The 15,043-nt window shown below is 42.5% G+C and overlaps 3 protein-coding genes across 3 annotated transcripts; 2 read left to right on the top strand and 1 right to left on the bottom strand.

Moving 5' to 3' along the window:
- Positions 1 to 1,113: 1,113 nt before the first annotated feature.
- AOL_s00004g221 (uncharacterized protein) lies at positions 1,114 to 1,456 on the top strand (the record flags this gene model as incomplete). The annotated part of the gene is made up of 2 exons (XM_011118871.1): positions 1,114 to 1,277; positions 1,336 to 1,456. 2 exons carry the CDS (start codon positions 1,114 to 1,116, stop codon positions 1,454 to 1,456), a joined length of 285 nt encoding a protein of 94 aa, XP_011117173.1.
- Positions 1,457 to 6,001: 4,545 nt separating this feature from the next.
- Positions 6,002 to 7,528, top strand: AOL_s00004g220 (uncharacterized protein; the record flags this gene model as incomplete). The annotated part of the gene is made up of 2 exons (XM_011118870.1): positions 6,002 to 6,280; positions 6,413 to 7,528. The coding sequence occupies 2 exons, from the start codon at positions 6,002 to 6,004 to the stop codon at positions 7,526 to 7,528; spliced, it is 1,395 nt and encodes a 464-aa protein (XP_011117172.1).
- Positions 7,529 to 8,231: 703 nt separating this feature from the next.
- Positions 8,232 to 9,369, bottom strand: AOL_s00004g219 (uncharacterized protein; the record flags this gene model as incomplete). The annotated part of the gene is made up of 3 exons (XM_011118869.1): positions 8,232 to 8,997; positions 9,066 to 9,134; positions 9,212 to 9,369. The coding sequence occupies 3 exons, from the start codon at positions 9,367 to 9,369 to the stop codon at positions 8,232 to 8,234; spliced, it is 993 nt and encodes a 330-aa protein (XP_011117171.1).
- Positions 9,370 to 15,043: the final 5,674 nt, after the last annotated feature.

Below are 15,043 nucleotides of genomic sequence, written 5' to 3'. Positions count from 1 at the left end.
ACCTGTAGATCTCCGTAGCTCCCAAAACAACACAACTCAAACCGACCTATCAAAAATCCAACACCATCGGTTGCTTAGTCAGCCGACAAGAGCGAGCGCCGATATATGATAGTGGTAGCCGGTAGTACGTAGTCTGAAGGTGGGTAGTGCAAGTTATTTTGCGTTAGACTTCTTCATTTACGGCTTACTTGATGGCTAATGTTAAGGCCGCCGGCGTGCTGTGGACCTGATGGCTACTCTTTCTCACTCATTACCTTTACATGTAGGCAAATATATTAATATAAATTCATATAAAATTTCTGGAATTTAAACCCAACTGCTGCTCGACCATGCCATCTGGAAAGCCGCGGTTAGCATGGGAAAGCTAGTATGGCCCTGAATATTTTGCAATCCGCCCTTTTCTAAGAAATCCAAGAAGTACTATGGACCATTGTAGTTCATGTAAGTAGCTACAGCGGGTGTACCGTGATAACACCAATAAACTGCCAGCCAAAATATTGAAGTGTGGTGTACATTGCATAGCGGTACTCCCTAAAACTGATGAGATGTAAGTACAGATAGTCCAAGCGTATAAAAAGCTACCCTCTAAGCTTATGCATTAGTATAACCTTGACTTAGGGATGATCAACTTTCGGGTTATATTATAACTTATTTGGGCCTATGTAGTCATGTTGACTAACTAGCATCATTATTTCACTGGAAGGTCGGTATATCAATGCACTGTGGATCCTATTCCGATTCTCACTCAAAATTTTGCATTTAAGTAAGGCCATTAAACTTGCAATCTCGCCGTAAGTCGAGGATCCTTGAGAGATCTGCTATCGGTGAAGCAGATTCAATAAACAAATCAAATTTATAAAATATAAAGCATATATGCAAAATAAGAATATATATCTGTGGTGGCCTCTAAGTTATAAATGGCAAGCACCTGTGCCATGCTTTTCGGTATTCTTACCTTCCACTTTCTTATTTCCGACCTCCTACGACTGTCGAATTACCTTTATATACTCGTTCATGCACAATTAAGGACTTCATGTTAGGCCACCTGTGTCGAAGCTGAACTAAATAACCGAAATTTCTGGGTATTAAGTAACCAACCCGAACCACGGCGGCATGAGCTACAATGGACGTAAGAACCCCCCAAGACGCAGAAATTACCCAAAGGGACCGCTCACAGTGAACTCCATGGAGCGACATGACAGCAAATATGGCCATATGGTAGTACTCAAGGTGCGAACACCCGTATTTTCATACATTTCCTACACTTCTAGGTTTGGGTACGAGACAATTAGTACCAAAATGCGTTTTATTTAAATGCTAATAATGTTCCCGTAGAGGCTTCAAGGTCCCAAAACCACCAAATCAACCAACCAACCAAGATCTTATCAATATCATCATGATCAAAATCTACGAAATTAACAGCCAGCAATCTCTACTGCGGAAGCTCAGGTTTTGAGACAATCTACATGTATACAGCTACAGACCAATATCAAGACTAAATTCCGAAAGAGGAGGCAGGCTGTTATCGCCTTTTCACGCTCCTATAGTTCGGTCTAAAGGTTAAAGGTTAAAGGGTATCTAGCAGGCATGATATAAGTTGAGCCATCGACATGTTTACACGAGAAGTATACCTCACCTAACGGTGTCCTGGCAAAACATTGTTGATGAGAAATTAAGTCATTTTGTCTGGAGAATATTTTATTTCTTAGATCAGACATGCCAGACGACAGGTTGCTTACCAGCCCCAGAATCGAATCCCAATATCGTCTTATTGGCAGAATTATGCATAGTCTACCATTGTATCTTAGTTTCTCTACATATCTTCCTCAAATGTTTACTATATATATTTATTCCCTCTCTTTTCGTTCCCCGTGAAAGTTATAATGATAGTGTCAGAGATTCTATGCTTATGGTTTCACCATTATTAATCCTGATTTTACCGAAAATCGGTATTCGAAATATTGATTTTGAGCACCCTACAGTGGATAGATTTAAAGTTAAGATAGTTTCCTCATAAGATAGTCAATATCATATGTAACTTCCAGGAGCGGGCGATTCTTGATTCGAATTCCTTATTTATACGTGTGCTCGAAAATGTAGGCCGGTAGTGTGTATGATTATAAGTCCGTACTATACATATAGAGTGCATTGCATTTGCAATTAATGCAATTGCTCCGAATATTAATAATTAATTCCTTAATTATAATATTAACTCGATTCCCGAGTATGCAGGGTGGCCATACGCAACCTCCGACCGTTAAGGTCATAAGGATATATCTTCCATGGAGAATAGAATTAGCTAATTATGCTTCTAGAATTTGTGTCATTATACACTGGATACAATACGTCTACCAAAGCTCTTATCATTTACAAGGGTCATTTGATCAGAAACCTCAAATACCCGCGCCACAAATCGGTGCCTCAAGAAATGAGCAGCCGGCATAGTATAGTGGTTAGTACGTATCGTTGTGGACTATTCTTCAGTAGAATGGAGCAATTCCGATACAGCCTCAGTTCGATTCTGAGTGCCGGCAAACAAGTTCTCTCTTCTGTCTTCTTCTTTCGACGACAGCGTTCAAATTTTTTAACTTTTGAGTGAAATCTTTTTTTGGGTACTTTTTTTGGTTTTGTTTTTTTCGCTGTTGTAGTGGAACCTTCCTTGTTTGGAGGTTTAGCCTTCTACATTTTTCTCTTTCTCGGGATGATTTTTTTTTTGATTTTTGGACTTGAGGATTTCACAGAGGGGTTGGACAATGTTGGCAACATTGGTTGGGTTATGAGATAACTGTAGATGTTGGGGAATGGTGGTTAAATTAAATCGCGAATCCAATCTCATCGTTCGATCATAATACTAAAGAATCAATATTGGGAATTGATCTCAAGTCCACAAAGAAAAAATCATCCAAAAGAATTGAAGCATTCAAATTCAATGGTACGAAAGTGGGGCAGGTATGTCAATCAGCCTCAAGATCTCAACCGGCCATGTGCATGTAAGAGGGGTGGCAAGATCACAAGCGACCACACAGTTTCTAGCTTCGGTATGGTACCCACACACACAAAGATGCTCATAACGAAGCCGTATCATGCGGAAACGACCAAGTTGAGGCTGAGCCGTATATGCATGTAATCTGGGCGATTTTCGTTACAAAAAAACAAGAGAGGGGAAGTAAAAAATAAGATCTACGAATAAGCCTTTGCCTTTGGGGCCAAGTATGCATGTTGGATTGATTTGGGAAATGACAAAAAAAGGATAAGGGATCTATCTATCGATATCTGCCTGTCTATCTTTTAATATGTTTTCTTGTCGCATTGAATTGATGATCTAGAAAGTGGGGAGTTGTATGTATGTCGGCGTCGTATACACACATAGGTGGGGATTACTATATATACCCGGCGCTTCTGGGGAAGATCTGGTGGAATATTGGCTGACGTCGGCTTCGACATCCGTACTCACATATATACTTTTGCTAATATTCTACGACGCTCTAAGTAACAAAGTTGTGCACATGTGGTATCTTCCGACGGTATAACTGCTTAATTAGCTTAAGTAGGTATATTAAACTAACATTACAGCCAACTGATCTAAAGCCAAATTTGCAAAGATGTTCTTGTCCCTCAAAACTGTACTGGGAGAACCAATTCGATTTTGCTAATCAGACAGGAGCTTACTAATATCAATTCAGATCGTAAGATCTGGACTCTTGTCTTAATTAACTAACTTTGCAAGAACGAAGAAAAAGATGGAAAGAATGAGATCTTTGATCCCGGGCATTTCGTAATGCTGTTCCTTAGCATAAACGAGTATTTGGATTAATATTCCCTATAGGAAAAGAAAATCTGTCAGCCCGACCGGCGCCCCTCTCCCCTCTCCGCCTCCTCCCCGGCACGAGATCTCATATAATACACCATGTATAAGATATTTGACTTACCCACTCGGGCGGGAAACGGTCTTTAAACGGGAAAGCAAAGCCCTATAGGTTATTACTCTTTTTAGCTGGATGATAGCTTTTGGTTTCGGGTTTCGGGTTTCGGTCAAAACGAGGGCTATCCTCTCGTTTACTATGTACTCTGCTTCGTTAGGTAAAAGTTCCGAAGCTTACGCGCAGCAAATGACATACTATCCTTAGTTAATTACATATATACTTATGTACTATTCGTTTTTGAAAATGATAGTAGATCGGGGAGTGATTAGCTATCTAGCTAGCTTTGGGGCACCAGGGGCCCTCTTTTTTTTCTTCTTCTTCGGTTTCTCTCGATTGAGGATTGGCCAATTAGTGAGGGCGTGGGTGTTAGAAACCCTGAATGATTTGTATTTGCAGCCCTGCTGGTTCGTAGACTATGGCCGTTTCATCGAATTTTAACTCCCAAAAGTACACACACAGAGGACTTACAGTACCTGTACGAAGTCAGTATTATATTAAAAAGAAGTAAGAAGTACATACTGATGCATGTACTTAGGATGTATGTTGTATGTATGTAGGCGCAATGGTCCTGCAGCCGACAGATATACAACCTACCAGCCTTCTGTAATTTTTCATTCTCCGTCGGGATTGAATCTGCCCTCTTCTTTCGCTTTCGAAACAGCCTTTTGATTTTTTTTGATTTTCCCTCCCCCGTCTCGTCTTGGAATTAAATTAAATATTCAAATCATGGGCATAACTCCGGACCGTTGAAGTTGTACAAAAGTTGTGTCGTTACAGAGCTTCCGCCAATAAACGCCGGTGACAGCTTAACAAACTGGGCTGTTCAGGTCCACTGCGCCTGCTTTCTGTCGTCGTCCTTTTTCATCTTTCAGTCGAATCCTTCGAATTAAGCTTCTTCCTCTGGCTTATATAGATATATTGCCTCCCCCCGTAATCCATCTAGATCTCTCATCCTGTTTCATCGTCAATTGCACCTTCGATTGCACTCTTTTAGAGGGTTGAGCCGAGTGGGACCCGTTTATTTATTGATCCCAGTGAAGGAGAGAGAGATAATATCCACGGAACCGGGCCCCTTCGGTTCAGATCGAATCCAACGTCACATTCGATTAAAATTCCAAGCTAATCTCGCTCACTGGCTTCAATACGACACAATACGATACGATAGCGAGCACCTGCTGAAGGAATAGTTCCAGGAGAAAGCATCATCAACCATTGGCTGTAACAAAGCTGTTACTATTACTATTCGGGGTGCACAGCCTTAAGCGTCCAAGCCAGGAAAGAGCCATAAGCAGCAAACGGCGCGACCATCACCTGCTTCGGTCAAGACATTGGCGGAGAACGGCAGTTACGTTGCCTGTTTCCATATTCGCTGGAGAATTCGGTCTTTGTCTTTGTCTTTTGTCTCTCCATTCACTATCAGACATCACCGTCGCTGTCAACATTTGTCGATACTAAGCATCAGCATCATATTGATTTTCGAAGAAAGAAAGGAAGGAAGGAAGAGTGAATACCTGCTTGTGCCCGAGCTAAACCGCATCCTTCAGTTCGCTTAAGCCCGCCGGGCTCCTTAAGTCACTTTATAAGACGCTATTCTTATAAATATTTCTATTCTCAGCCCCTGGTTAGCCAGCCCAACCCAGCCCAAGCACGCCGGCAGCAGCCAACCAACCATCCAGCCCGGTTTTTTTGTCCTGTTGCCTGGCCTGCCTGACACCGACAGACAGGGCGGGTGTTTGACATCTTCGGATCTTTTGGAATTGTTTTCTTAAATTTTTCCTGCTTGGTGAAAAGAAGGGGGGTCTGTCAGCCGCGATTCTTTGCTTTGCTTTGCTTCGAGCTTACCACATACTTACATACATTACCTCCCTCACACGCTCTCACCCACACACACACGGCCGTTTTTTCCCTTCCATCTTCTTTTTTTATTATTTCCTACCCTTCCCCAGCTTTAATTCTTTTTCATATTTCGAAGCTTCATAGGTCTTGCTGAAGCTGCTGTCGACGACATCTTTACCCTTTCTTTTTTGTTCCGTCGTTCTTTTTCTGCTTTGTGAGCTCCTCGGCTTCGCGTGTAAGCAATGGCACCTCCTTTAATACCGAAGCCCATCGAGCGCCGGCAGGCGAATGTAGCCAACCCACGGGCGCCACAGTCCGAAGACTCGCCATCACCAACTCTCCCAGCCAGACCGAATCCCACCGATGACCGACAAGATGGCCCCTCATCAGCACCCACCAGAATTCTCAGGCCTTCCGGCAGTACTACTCCCACTCCCACGCCTACGCCTACTCAAAGCTCTAGTGCAAATAACCGAAACAATGGTTTAAATATGACAAATACTCAATCTGGCATCGTAATTGTATGTCTTCCAAAATCCCTCCTAGATATATAACTATCTATCTATGTATATCTATACATAGATATAAATGAATGTTCGAATTTTATATATCAGAATACATAAGAAACTAACGAATCCAATCTCTGAAATCAGACCATCGTCGTCATAATCGGTGTCATAATCCTCGCCTTCCTAAGTTATATAATCCTAAAATCAATCCGTCTACGCTATAAAGACCCAAAATATCTACCAGGTTCCTTCCTGAAAAAGAAATGGCAAAATTGGGATGTAATGGGCTACCAAGCCGCCGGTGGGAACAATTCTTCGGGCAGGCCTCAAAACCAAGCACGTATCAACCGTGTGGCTCGATCTCGTGCAAATATCGAGGCAAATCGAGCGCTAGATCGGCAAAATAGCGTTAGGAGTGTGATTACCCTCCCACCGTACCGTGAAATGGCAGAGATGGATTTGGAACGCACGATCGGAAGAGAAGGTGAACGTGAGGGACTCGATACTATCGTTCAACTTCCCGAAACAGCAGATGAGGAAGAAGATCGCAGAGAAGAAAGAATGCAGGCCATGTACGAACTCCGACTCCAACGACGAGCACAACGGGCTGCAAGAGAATCCAGATCTGGAAATGGTAGCGTAACAACACTTGGAAACGATGGAAACAACAATGGAAACGGATCTTCGGTTTCTCTGACAGCTATGGATATGGAAGCCGGAGGAAGTGGACGGACGGCAAGTGAACTTACCGCAGCTATATTAAACGACCGAACACGGCGGCTTTCTGAAGTTTCGTACGCAGATGTCGGATACGCGAGACATGATGGCAGTCGTGTGAGATCTACGTCCACAAACAGGAATAACGGTCCATCATCGGATTCCCAACCTTTACTCGCCGACAACGCTACTGCCGGTACTGGTAGACGCTCGCGTGCAGGCTCAATGTTGTCGTTGAACACCAATGTCACAGACGGCCGAGGAAGTATGGACCGGAGAGATTCGGCTGAATTGCTCACGGGCGCGGATATCGGCGAGACAAGGTTGCCGCCGAGTTACGATGGATTGGATTGGGGTGATGCACCGCCTTATATGAGCCCCATTAGCCCACCAACGAGAAACGAGAGCGCAGCGACTAGGAGGAGACCTGTACCCGGCCAATCGGCCGAGCAGCCGGGGAATCTGAATGTACCGTTGGTAAGAGTTATCGGGGCGAGTAATCCTAGCAGTCCGATGAGTCCGAGAGGACCGGGACAGTTGTAGGATGTTAATATTGGAGAGTGTGTGATCTTATATTTTCTTTCTCCTTGTGCCTTTATTTCATTTTTATATGGTGATGACCGTTACGTTTGACAGCGGGGGTGTTTTTCTGTTTCTTCTTTCTTCTTCGACTTCTTCTTCTTCCTTCGAACCAATACCGGGGAGTGAGACGCATACCACTTGTTTTCTCATACAAAACCTCTCTTTAGGCGTATCATGGCGTTTTTCTTTCTCCCTTCTCTTTATATAACCGTTTCCCTTGCACGATGCATGGCTTCTCCTCCTTCTTCCACTTTTATTCCCCTTTTCTTCGTTCGTTATAATGGCGAGGTGCCCTTAGCATGTAATGTCTAGCGATTGATATCTCACATAGCCTAAAAAAAGAAACATACACTATATATCCTCATACACATTCGGCTCTCGAGCCCTCACACATTAAAAGAAGAATCATGCATGGTTGAATGATAATGCTATATTAGCTAAACCTTCTATCAGGTTTCTACTGTATACCCCGAATGATATCGATATAAAAAGTGCGCCACACCCCTCCAAACGAACAATGAACGCCAACCTCACCCCCCACCTTTCCAAAAAAACAAAAACAATCCTTATCCTTCCCATTAATTAAATCCACGTCTTCCAAAGGGGTTACCCCCTCCCCAGAGACAATATCGCTATATCCATAGCTCTATCCAAGAGTTTGCTCTCACAAAACCGCAAAAGCGCTAGCATAACTAACACTACTATCCTCCACACTCTTACACTGACTACTCTGTTCGTACCTCACAAACTTAAACAACCCTTTCCCCTCCACATCCTCCCCTCTCTCCGCCCTAATCTTAAGCACCTCTTCCAAACCCGCCATGATAACCCCGATAGGATGTCTTCCACAAACCGTATTCCTCGTATGGCTCAAATAATCCACAAAATTTTCGTGTTTTCCCGATTCAATAGCCTCAATTGCCGCTTGATCCAACCCTTCGATGGACTTCCATATCTCCTGCCCTCCCTCGGGAACCCTATGCCCCCTTGATTTCAAACTCATACCATCCTTACCCGGCTGGGGGATGTAATATTGATAACTAAACCTACTACCCCAATGACAAAAATCCGAAGAAACGATAAATGCATTTTCGGGATCGTCTAGGTGTGTTGATAGGATTTTTCCATATTTTTCCTCGGTTTCGGTGTTTATGGCTCCCACGAGGATGGGGACTATGGGTGGGATGTCCGTGGGACCGAAGAAGGTGGAGAGCATTTTGTAGGTGTATGGGAGATGCATTTCTATACTGTGTTCATCGGAGTCGACGACCTGGTTCATGAAGCTGAAAGAGTTGGTCTTGATGAGATCGAGGGTTGCTTTGGTGTCTATGGGAAGGGGACCAAGTGGGGTGGCGTAGGCTCCGTGGGAGCTTACAGCACAGCCGTTAATATAGATGTGGTGGGAAGGGCCGAGGATGAAGACTCGTTTTCTAAAAGTTCTGGGTTAGATGATATTATATATACTCGGTTTATATGTATTGAAGCAAGGGGAACGGACATGTTTGTAAGGTTTAGAGATTTATATGCCCATGCCGCAGCGGGGCCGGAGTAGGAGTACCCCGCGTGCCTATTCTACCCAGTCAGTTCTATTATCCCTTCCAAAATAAAAAGAATACTATATCAGAGTCTAGAGAAGATACATACGGTGCAATAATTACTCTAGCTCCTGCTGGAGGAATCTCGCCGATACCATCAATGGTTGAAGGTACCTGGGACAGATATCCTGATAACTCGCTGTCGAGGGTATTCTTATCCTTGGAATACCAGCTACCGGCGTGACTTGCTGGTCTGATACTTGTCATCTTTGTTTATTATTTTTGGAGAGTGTTTAATGGAGATGAAATGGTTTGTTAAAGGTATTAGTTTATGAGGTATTGATTTGGAGTTATCGTGATGGTCGTGGTGAGGGTTTGAAATTGAAATTGAGGTCGAAGTTGAAGTTGGGAGGTTGGGAGAATGGAATGGGATTGGAATGGAGGGGTTACAATCGAACTGTTAATGAAGGCGGGGAGCTTGGGTCGACGACAACAGCGGCTCAATGCGGTTTCCCCGATTAGCGAGATCGCGGTGGGGAGAATCTACCACACATTGCAACACAGATGCGCATCTCACGACAGTCCTGGACATGCCCATGGTATAGAACGACAAAAGTGAATCATCAAAGAATGTTTCAAATACTTGATCATGGACAAATATAGTTCTATACTGTGTAACATAGACGTATCGGAGATATGCAAACCAGTTGGCTTAAATTTCACTTTCTTAGAAATCTGGCCCGACGACAAGGTTGCAACGTTCCTTGCTGGCGATGCATCGATGGCCGCTACTGCAGCATGCAGATGCAGACCTGCTCAATTCTAATGGATACCTATGGGGGTGGGTCATGAAGTATTCCGCTATATGAACCGACACTTTTTCCTTCGAATATATTTTCATCTACAATTTTAGTAGTCTTAGCGCTAGAGTAGAAATACTTATCTCAGGGGTCAAGCTGTTTGGTTCACAAGATAATAGAAACACACCTCGCCATGCATTTGTGCTACCTCTATATATCGTCGGATTCAGGGGAGCGGGTGGACATGCTGCGTAACCGGCTCAGAGCATATACAATTTTAATATGCAAATTGTCGATCGAATTCATCTTTCAAACAAAATGTAAATTTAGAAAATCATAAAACAGAATTAGCTGGTTAGCTAAGCTGCGGAACAGGCGGCGATCTAACGACTTCTAATAGTAGCGTCTAAACAAAGTACACTGTAGACCGCGTCTGCAATACGGGGCTGGCGTCTGAGGTAAGTCTAATAGAAGCGCTGTACGCTACAAAGGCTACAATTTTGGCCGTCTGGGAACGATAATTATCTCGTAAATCAGAATTAACGAGCCTAGTGCATGCTATAGAAACGAAATATTTTTGCATGAAACGCTAAACTTGCACAGCCAGATAGGTGTAACATGCACCCGAACAGTTTGGTTGCTCTCCTCTCATAATCCTCCTGCCTCGTCCTACATGAGTATATGCGGTGAGAATCAATATTATAAAATCTTATAGTCTCGAAGACGGTAACATTTTTGGGTCAAAACTTGTGAGATTGCGGTGAAAAACCCCCGAGGTTTAGTACGAGATAAGGAGAAACATCGCTATAAATAACACAGACAATGTAATAAAAACTCAAAACTCTGTTGAAAAGCTAGACCCACGCATGTTCATCCCAGGAATCCCAAGGGCATGGTCCAGGTGAGTTACATTTAGACTCTGAAGATCTTGTATCCGCGATAATTAATCCTTAGCACCAGAAAAAGAATAACAAAATAGAACACTAGAATTAAAGAAAAGAACAAAGGAGTATTCAAAAAAGCATAATATCTCATAGGTTACAAAATATAGATACATTTCTAGCATATTAAACTAGCCATAAAACCACAACAGTTTTAGGAAAGTGGTTTCGTTATGGGACTATGCAACTCTAGCGTTAGCTCCCCGGATCAATAGCTCCATTTTCGTGAATACAAATAGCATTTAGCCCCTCTCATAGAGGAACACCTTAACGTACCTTTTTCATCTATAAGGCAAACCAAAATCCTTCAAAGTAATTGAAGCCGTAGGCAGCACCTAGTGTGGAAAGATGTATGGAACAGGCGGAGGAACACGACTATTCAAATTAGATCCTTAGGGCATCATGCCAAACAATACCTAGCCCACGTTGGCCGCAAAGGCGGTTAACGGTGTGGGCTGTGTCTACAATACGAGTCAAATATTAGTTCCAAAGTCTATCAATTCCTCACGTCATTCATTAATGAAGTACCAAACAAAATTATAGAGCTATCCACTTACCTGCGGTTCTACCCGATGTTTATAGAGCAAACTTTTGCACTGTACTAAGAGATCGAAGATTTAGCTCGCGGGATGATCTCCAACTGAAACTTACTAGAAAACGCATATGGAACATCTGTCAAAATGCAAGTGTGACCTTCGTACTCCAAAATGGAACATTGCGGAAGTATAACCTAGATGATGTCTCGATACCTAAGTATATACTTGAATATGTAAACTCGTAAACCGACCCCTCGCGGAAATACAGCATAACCAGGAGCTCAATCGGACAACATTATCATTATTCCCACTATGAGGTTGTACTTACCTAACTTGAAGAATGTAGCCTTCATGTAATACTGAGTACCTCAAAGATGTCCTAGTCGACACGTAGGTCTTAGTTGCTTCACATCGATCGATCAGACTAAGTAATTATTTCATCAATATAAAACCCGCAAACATTCATCCCCAGTTAGCTTCCATTGATCTGCATCCAACTAATCAAATGTAAAACAAAAGCCAAAAAAAGCACTTGAAGAATCCCGTTTATGTACTAACGTTATCAAGCTTCCCAATAATTCCTTGGTAATATAGTCTAACCTTAATGTCCCATGGGATAATCCGCATGCGCATGTATATAAATCCGCAGATTCCGACGCAGGATGTACTATCAAATACTCCGTACTTTGTCAGCGGATAACAATGCCTAAAACCAACCTCCGATTAATTAATTGAACGGAAGAGTAACTTCTAGTTAACTTAGTGCGGGAATTCCGTTGTTCCTGTTGTCAACTTAGAAATAATTAGTTCTTCAATCGAAAAATTTTCTTCTTTCTCGGATCATGGGTGACAAGTATGTACATACTTAGGGTACAAGGCTTGCTTAAAGGCCGGCTCGGATATCACGGCAATGTCTTCCTGCACCTCTTGGTGTATACCAGACCCAAAAAGAGGTTACTAAAACCCACTACATAATACCTAATCATTATTCCCTCCGCTAGAAAAAGAACAAAAGTCAGTAAGAAGCGTGTAAAAAATCTCGCCCTAAGCTCAGCAATCTCACCTTACATAATCTAAAACTGCCAATCTTCTCGAACCCATTGCTTCCCCTTCGAAAAGAGGGAAAGGAAAAAAAAAGAAAGACCTTTTCTTCAAGTTAACTTTAACTTTTGCTACTACTTACACTAACCACCTCGTCTACCAATACCTTAATAGACCCTTACCAGCCATGTGTCATTTGGGTGGACGTGCGTCCTGATTTGCTCGGGTAAAAAAGTCCATACTGGCATGACAATCACAATGCTGTGTAGATATTCAAGAAAAGAGGCTCAAATAGCAAAGCGCAAAGCCAAGGGAAAGAAAAAAAGTGCAGGTTTGGGGGAGGGGAGCGAGCGGCCTGGGGGCCGCGTCATCAACCAACGAAGAACCATAAACCTACAGAGTTGTCTACCCCCCCCAAAAATGAGAAACGAGTACAACAGAAAGACACTAGACCCACTTCTTGCACAATTGGGGGAAAAAGACAGAAGCGAACAGAAGGGTATAAAAGAAGTACTTCTACCCGGATATCGGATCATCAACCGGATAACTATATTTTTTAGGATCTGGTTCGTTTTCTAGGGTTTTACAGTTACAATGGTTTCGTTTGGCAACGTTTGTGGGCGGAGTTGGCGAAGGGAAGTTAGCTCTGCCATTCGAATTATGTAAAGAAGGGACAAAATGTTGGCTGTGTAACAAACCTGGGCTTCGGACTTCTAGATGGAGAAACAAGAAGATAGGGGCCTGGGATACCTTGGGATGGATGTGCATATGGGATTCTATTGTTAGATACCTATTTTGTCAACCTAGAAATGAATATACGGCGGGACATTTTGCACAATCCTGGAGTTGATAGCCTAGACATGTTGAAAAATACCACATTAACAACACCAGCGGGTGGCTTTACGTGTATGGACGGATTAACGATATGATGATGAATGATATCGCGCATCCAATCCTTTTCACCCCTAAAGGTCGAAGTTAATACCTCAGATCGCCTATAATTTCGAAATCACTTATCGCGAAAGTGCAGGGCTCAACCGAGGGTTTTCTACAAGAAGGCGGCTGGTGAATTCACAAACAATTAGGATATATAGACCCGGCCCATGTCTGCATCAAGTAGAAAACGTGTACACCGAGGAACACTTAAGTACTTTATCGTGGTCGCAAGCGCTCGGGATACTGGGGCGGGGTAAGTGTTATCTTTTTTTTTAAAAAAAAAAAATCAATTAATTACTGGTATACTAGTATACCCGACTCGATGATAGGAAGTTGATGATAACGTAGATTAGAATTGCTACTCTAGAGGGAGGACAGACCTGTTTAAATATTGATTTTTTGATATAGACAGAAGACTATTAAGGGAAGCTAGGGCTGACGATTTCTCGATCCTGACCGCGTTTAGGTTTGTGGGCTGGCTGCTGAACAAACGGTAGCCAGTTGGCCGACCTAATTCTCAGCATTGTTTCCCGGACCTCGTCCTAATTCAGGTCCTAATATCGTCCTAAGTTTTATTACGGCGCCAACCTAATTTATAATATCTCTCGACCCAGACCTGATAACCTCCTAATATCTTCTCATAGACCTAAATAATCCCTATTTCTCCTCATACGCACCTACCACCTTAGTTTTGTTTTATACGCAGCCCTGGTCTGGAGGCAAGACGGGTGCGAGTTCACCAAAAAAAGATATCCTATTCACTAGCCTAAATCCCAGCACGCCAGTTCCGTTCTAATCCAAACCATCTTTAAATTTCAAATCCTCACGGCCTAATTCACGAAGAAAACAAGCGATCTAAAATGTGACCCAAGATATCATAGAATGTAATAATAGTAGAAAGGAAAAAAATAAATAGAGGGGTATAATAATAAATAAAAATTATGTAACATAAGATTTTTTGTCTCTTGCCCCTCCTCTTGATGCACAAAGAGACAAAAAAGAACGAAAGGGCGGAAAGAGAAGCCATTGGTCTTCTTTTGATTCCCCCCTTTCCTAACTTATCTCTCTTTTCTCTCTCCCAAGGAAAAAAATCCATAGCTCTCCATTTTCTTTCCGTCTCTCCCTTCAAAAGTGTATCATTTCAGATACATTTTTGAGGTGAAGGTGATAAAGGAGTTGATACTTGACATAAACAAAAGGAAAATAGTAAAAAAGGGAAGAAGAAAAAATCTTACAAAGATAAAAGGAAAACCCAGCCGTAGTAGGATGATATAAGAAAAAGAGTAAGGAAACCGAAAATCGACACGCTGACAATGATACATCAAGAAAAAGATACCAAATGGAAGGGAAAAAAGGAGACCTGGTATAAATGAAAGACCTTTTTGTGGCGACATGCTTGTTATTAAATTCCGGAACAAGTAGTAATGAGAAAATGACAAAGGAAATGTAAAGCAAACAATGATAGTCCCAGCCAATGATTATTTTTTTGTAGTGAAAAAACACAAAGAGCAAACAGCGATTAGTGGAAGGTTTCTTGCACTAGAGACTGTACTCAAACAAAAAAGTGGAACCAACCCGGAGTGGTCCGGAATCTAAGAGGGCGTATAAACAAAGATAGTATGTTTGAGGGAAATGTTGAAAGAAAGGATGAGGTAGAGACGGCCTCAGATGGTATGATGGTATAGGA

The sequence above is a fragment of the Orbilia oligospora genome (genome assembly GCF_000225545.1).
Source record: "Orbilia oligospora ATCC 24927 unplaced genomic scaffold scaffold00004, whole genome shotgun sequence".
Lineage (NCBI taxonomy): Eukaryota > Fungi > Ascomycota > Orbiliomycetes > Orbiliales > Orbiliaceae > Orbilia > Orbilia oligospora.
Note: the sequence above shows the minus strand (reverse complement) of the source record. Positions and strands in the feature narration are given on the sequence as shown.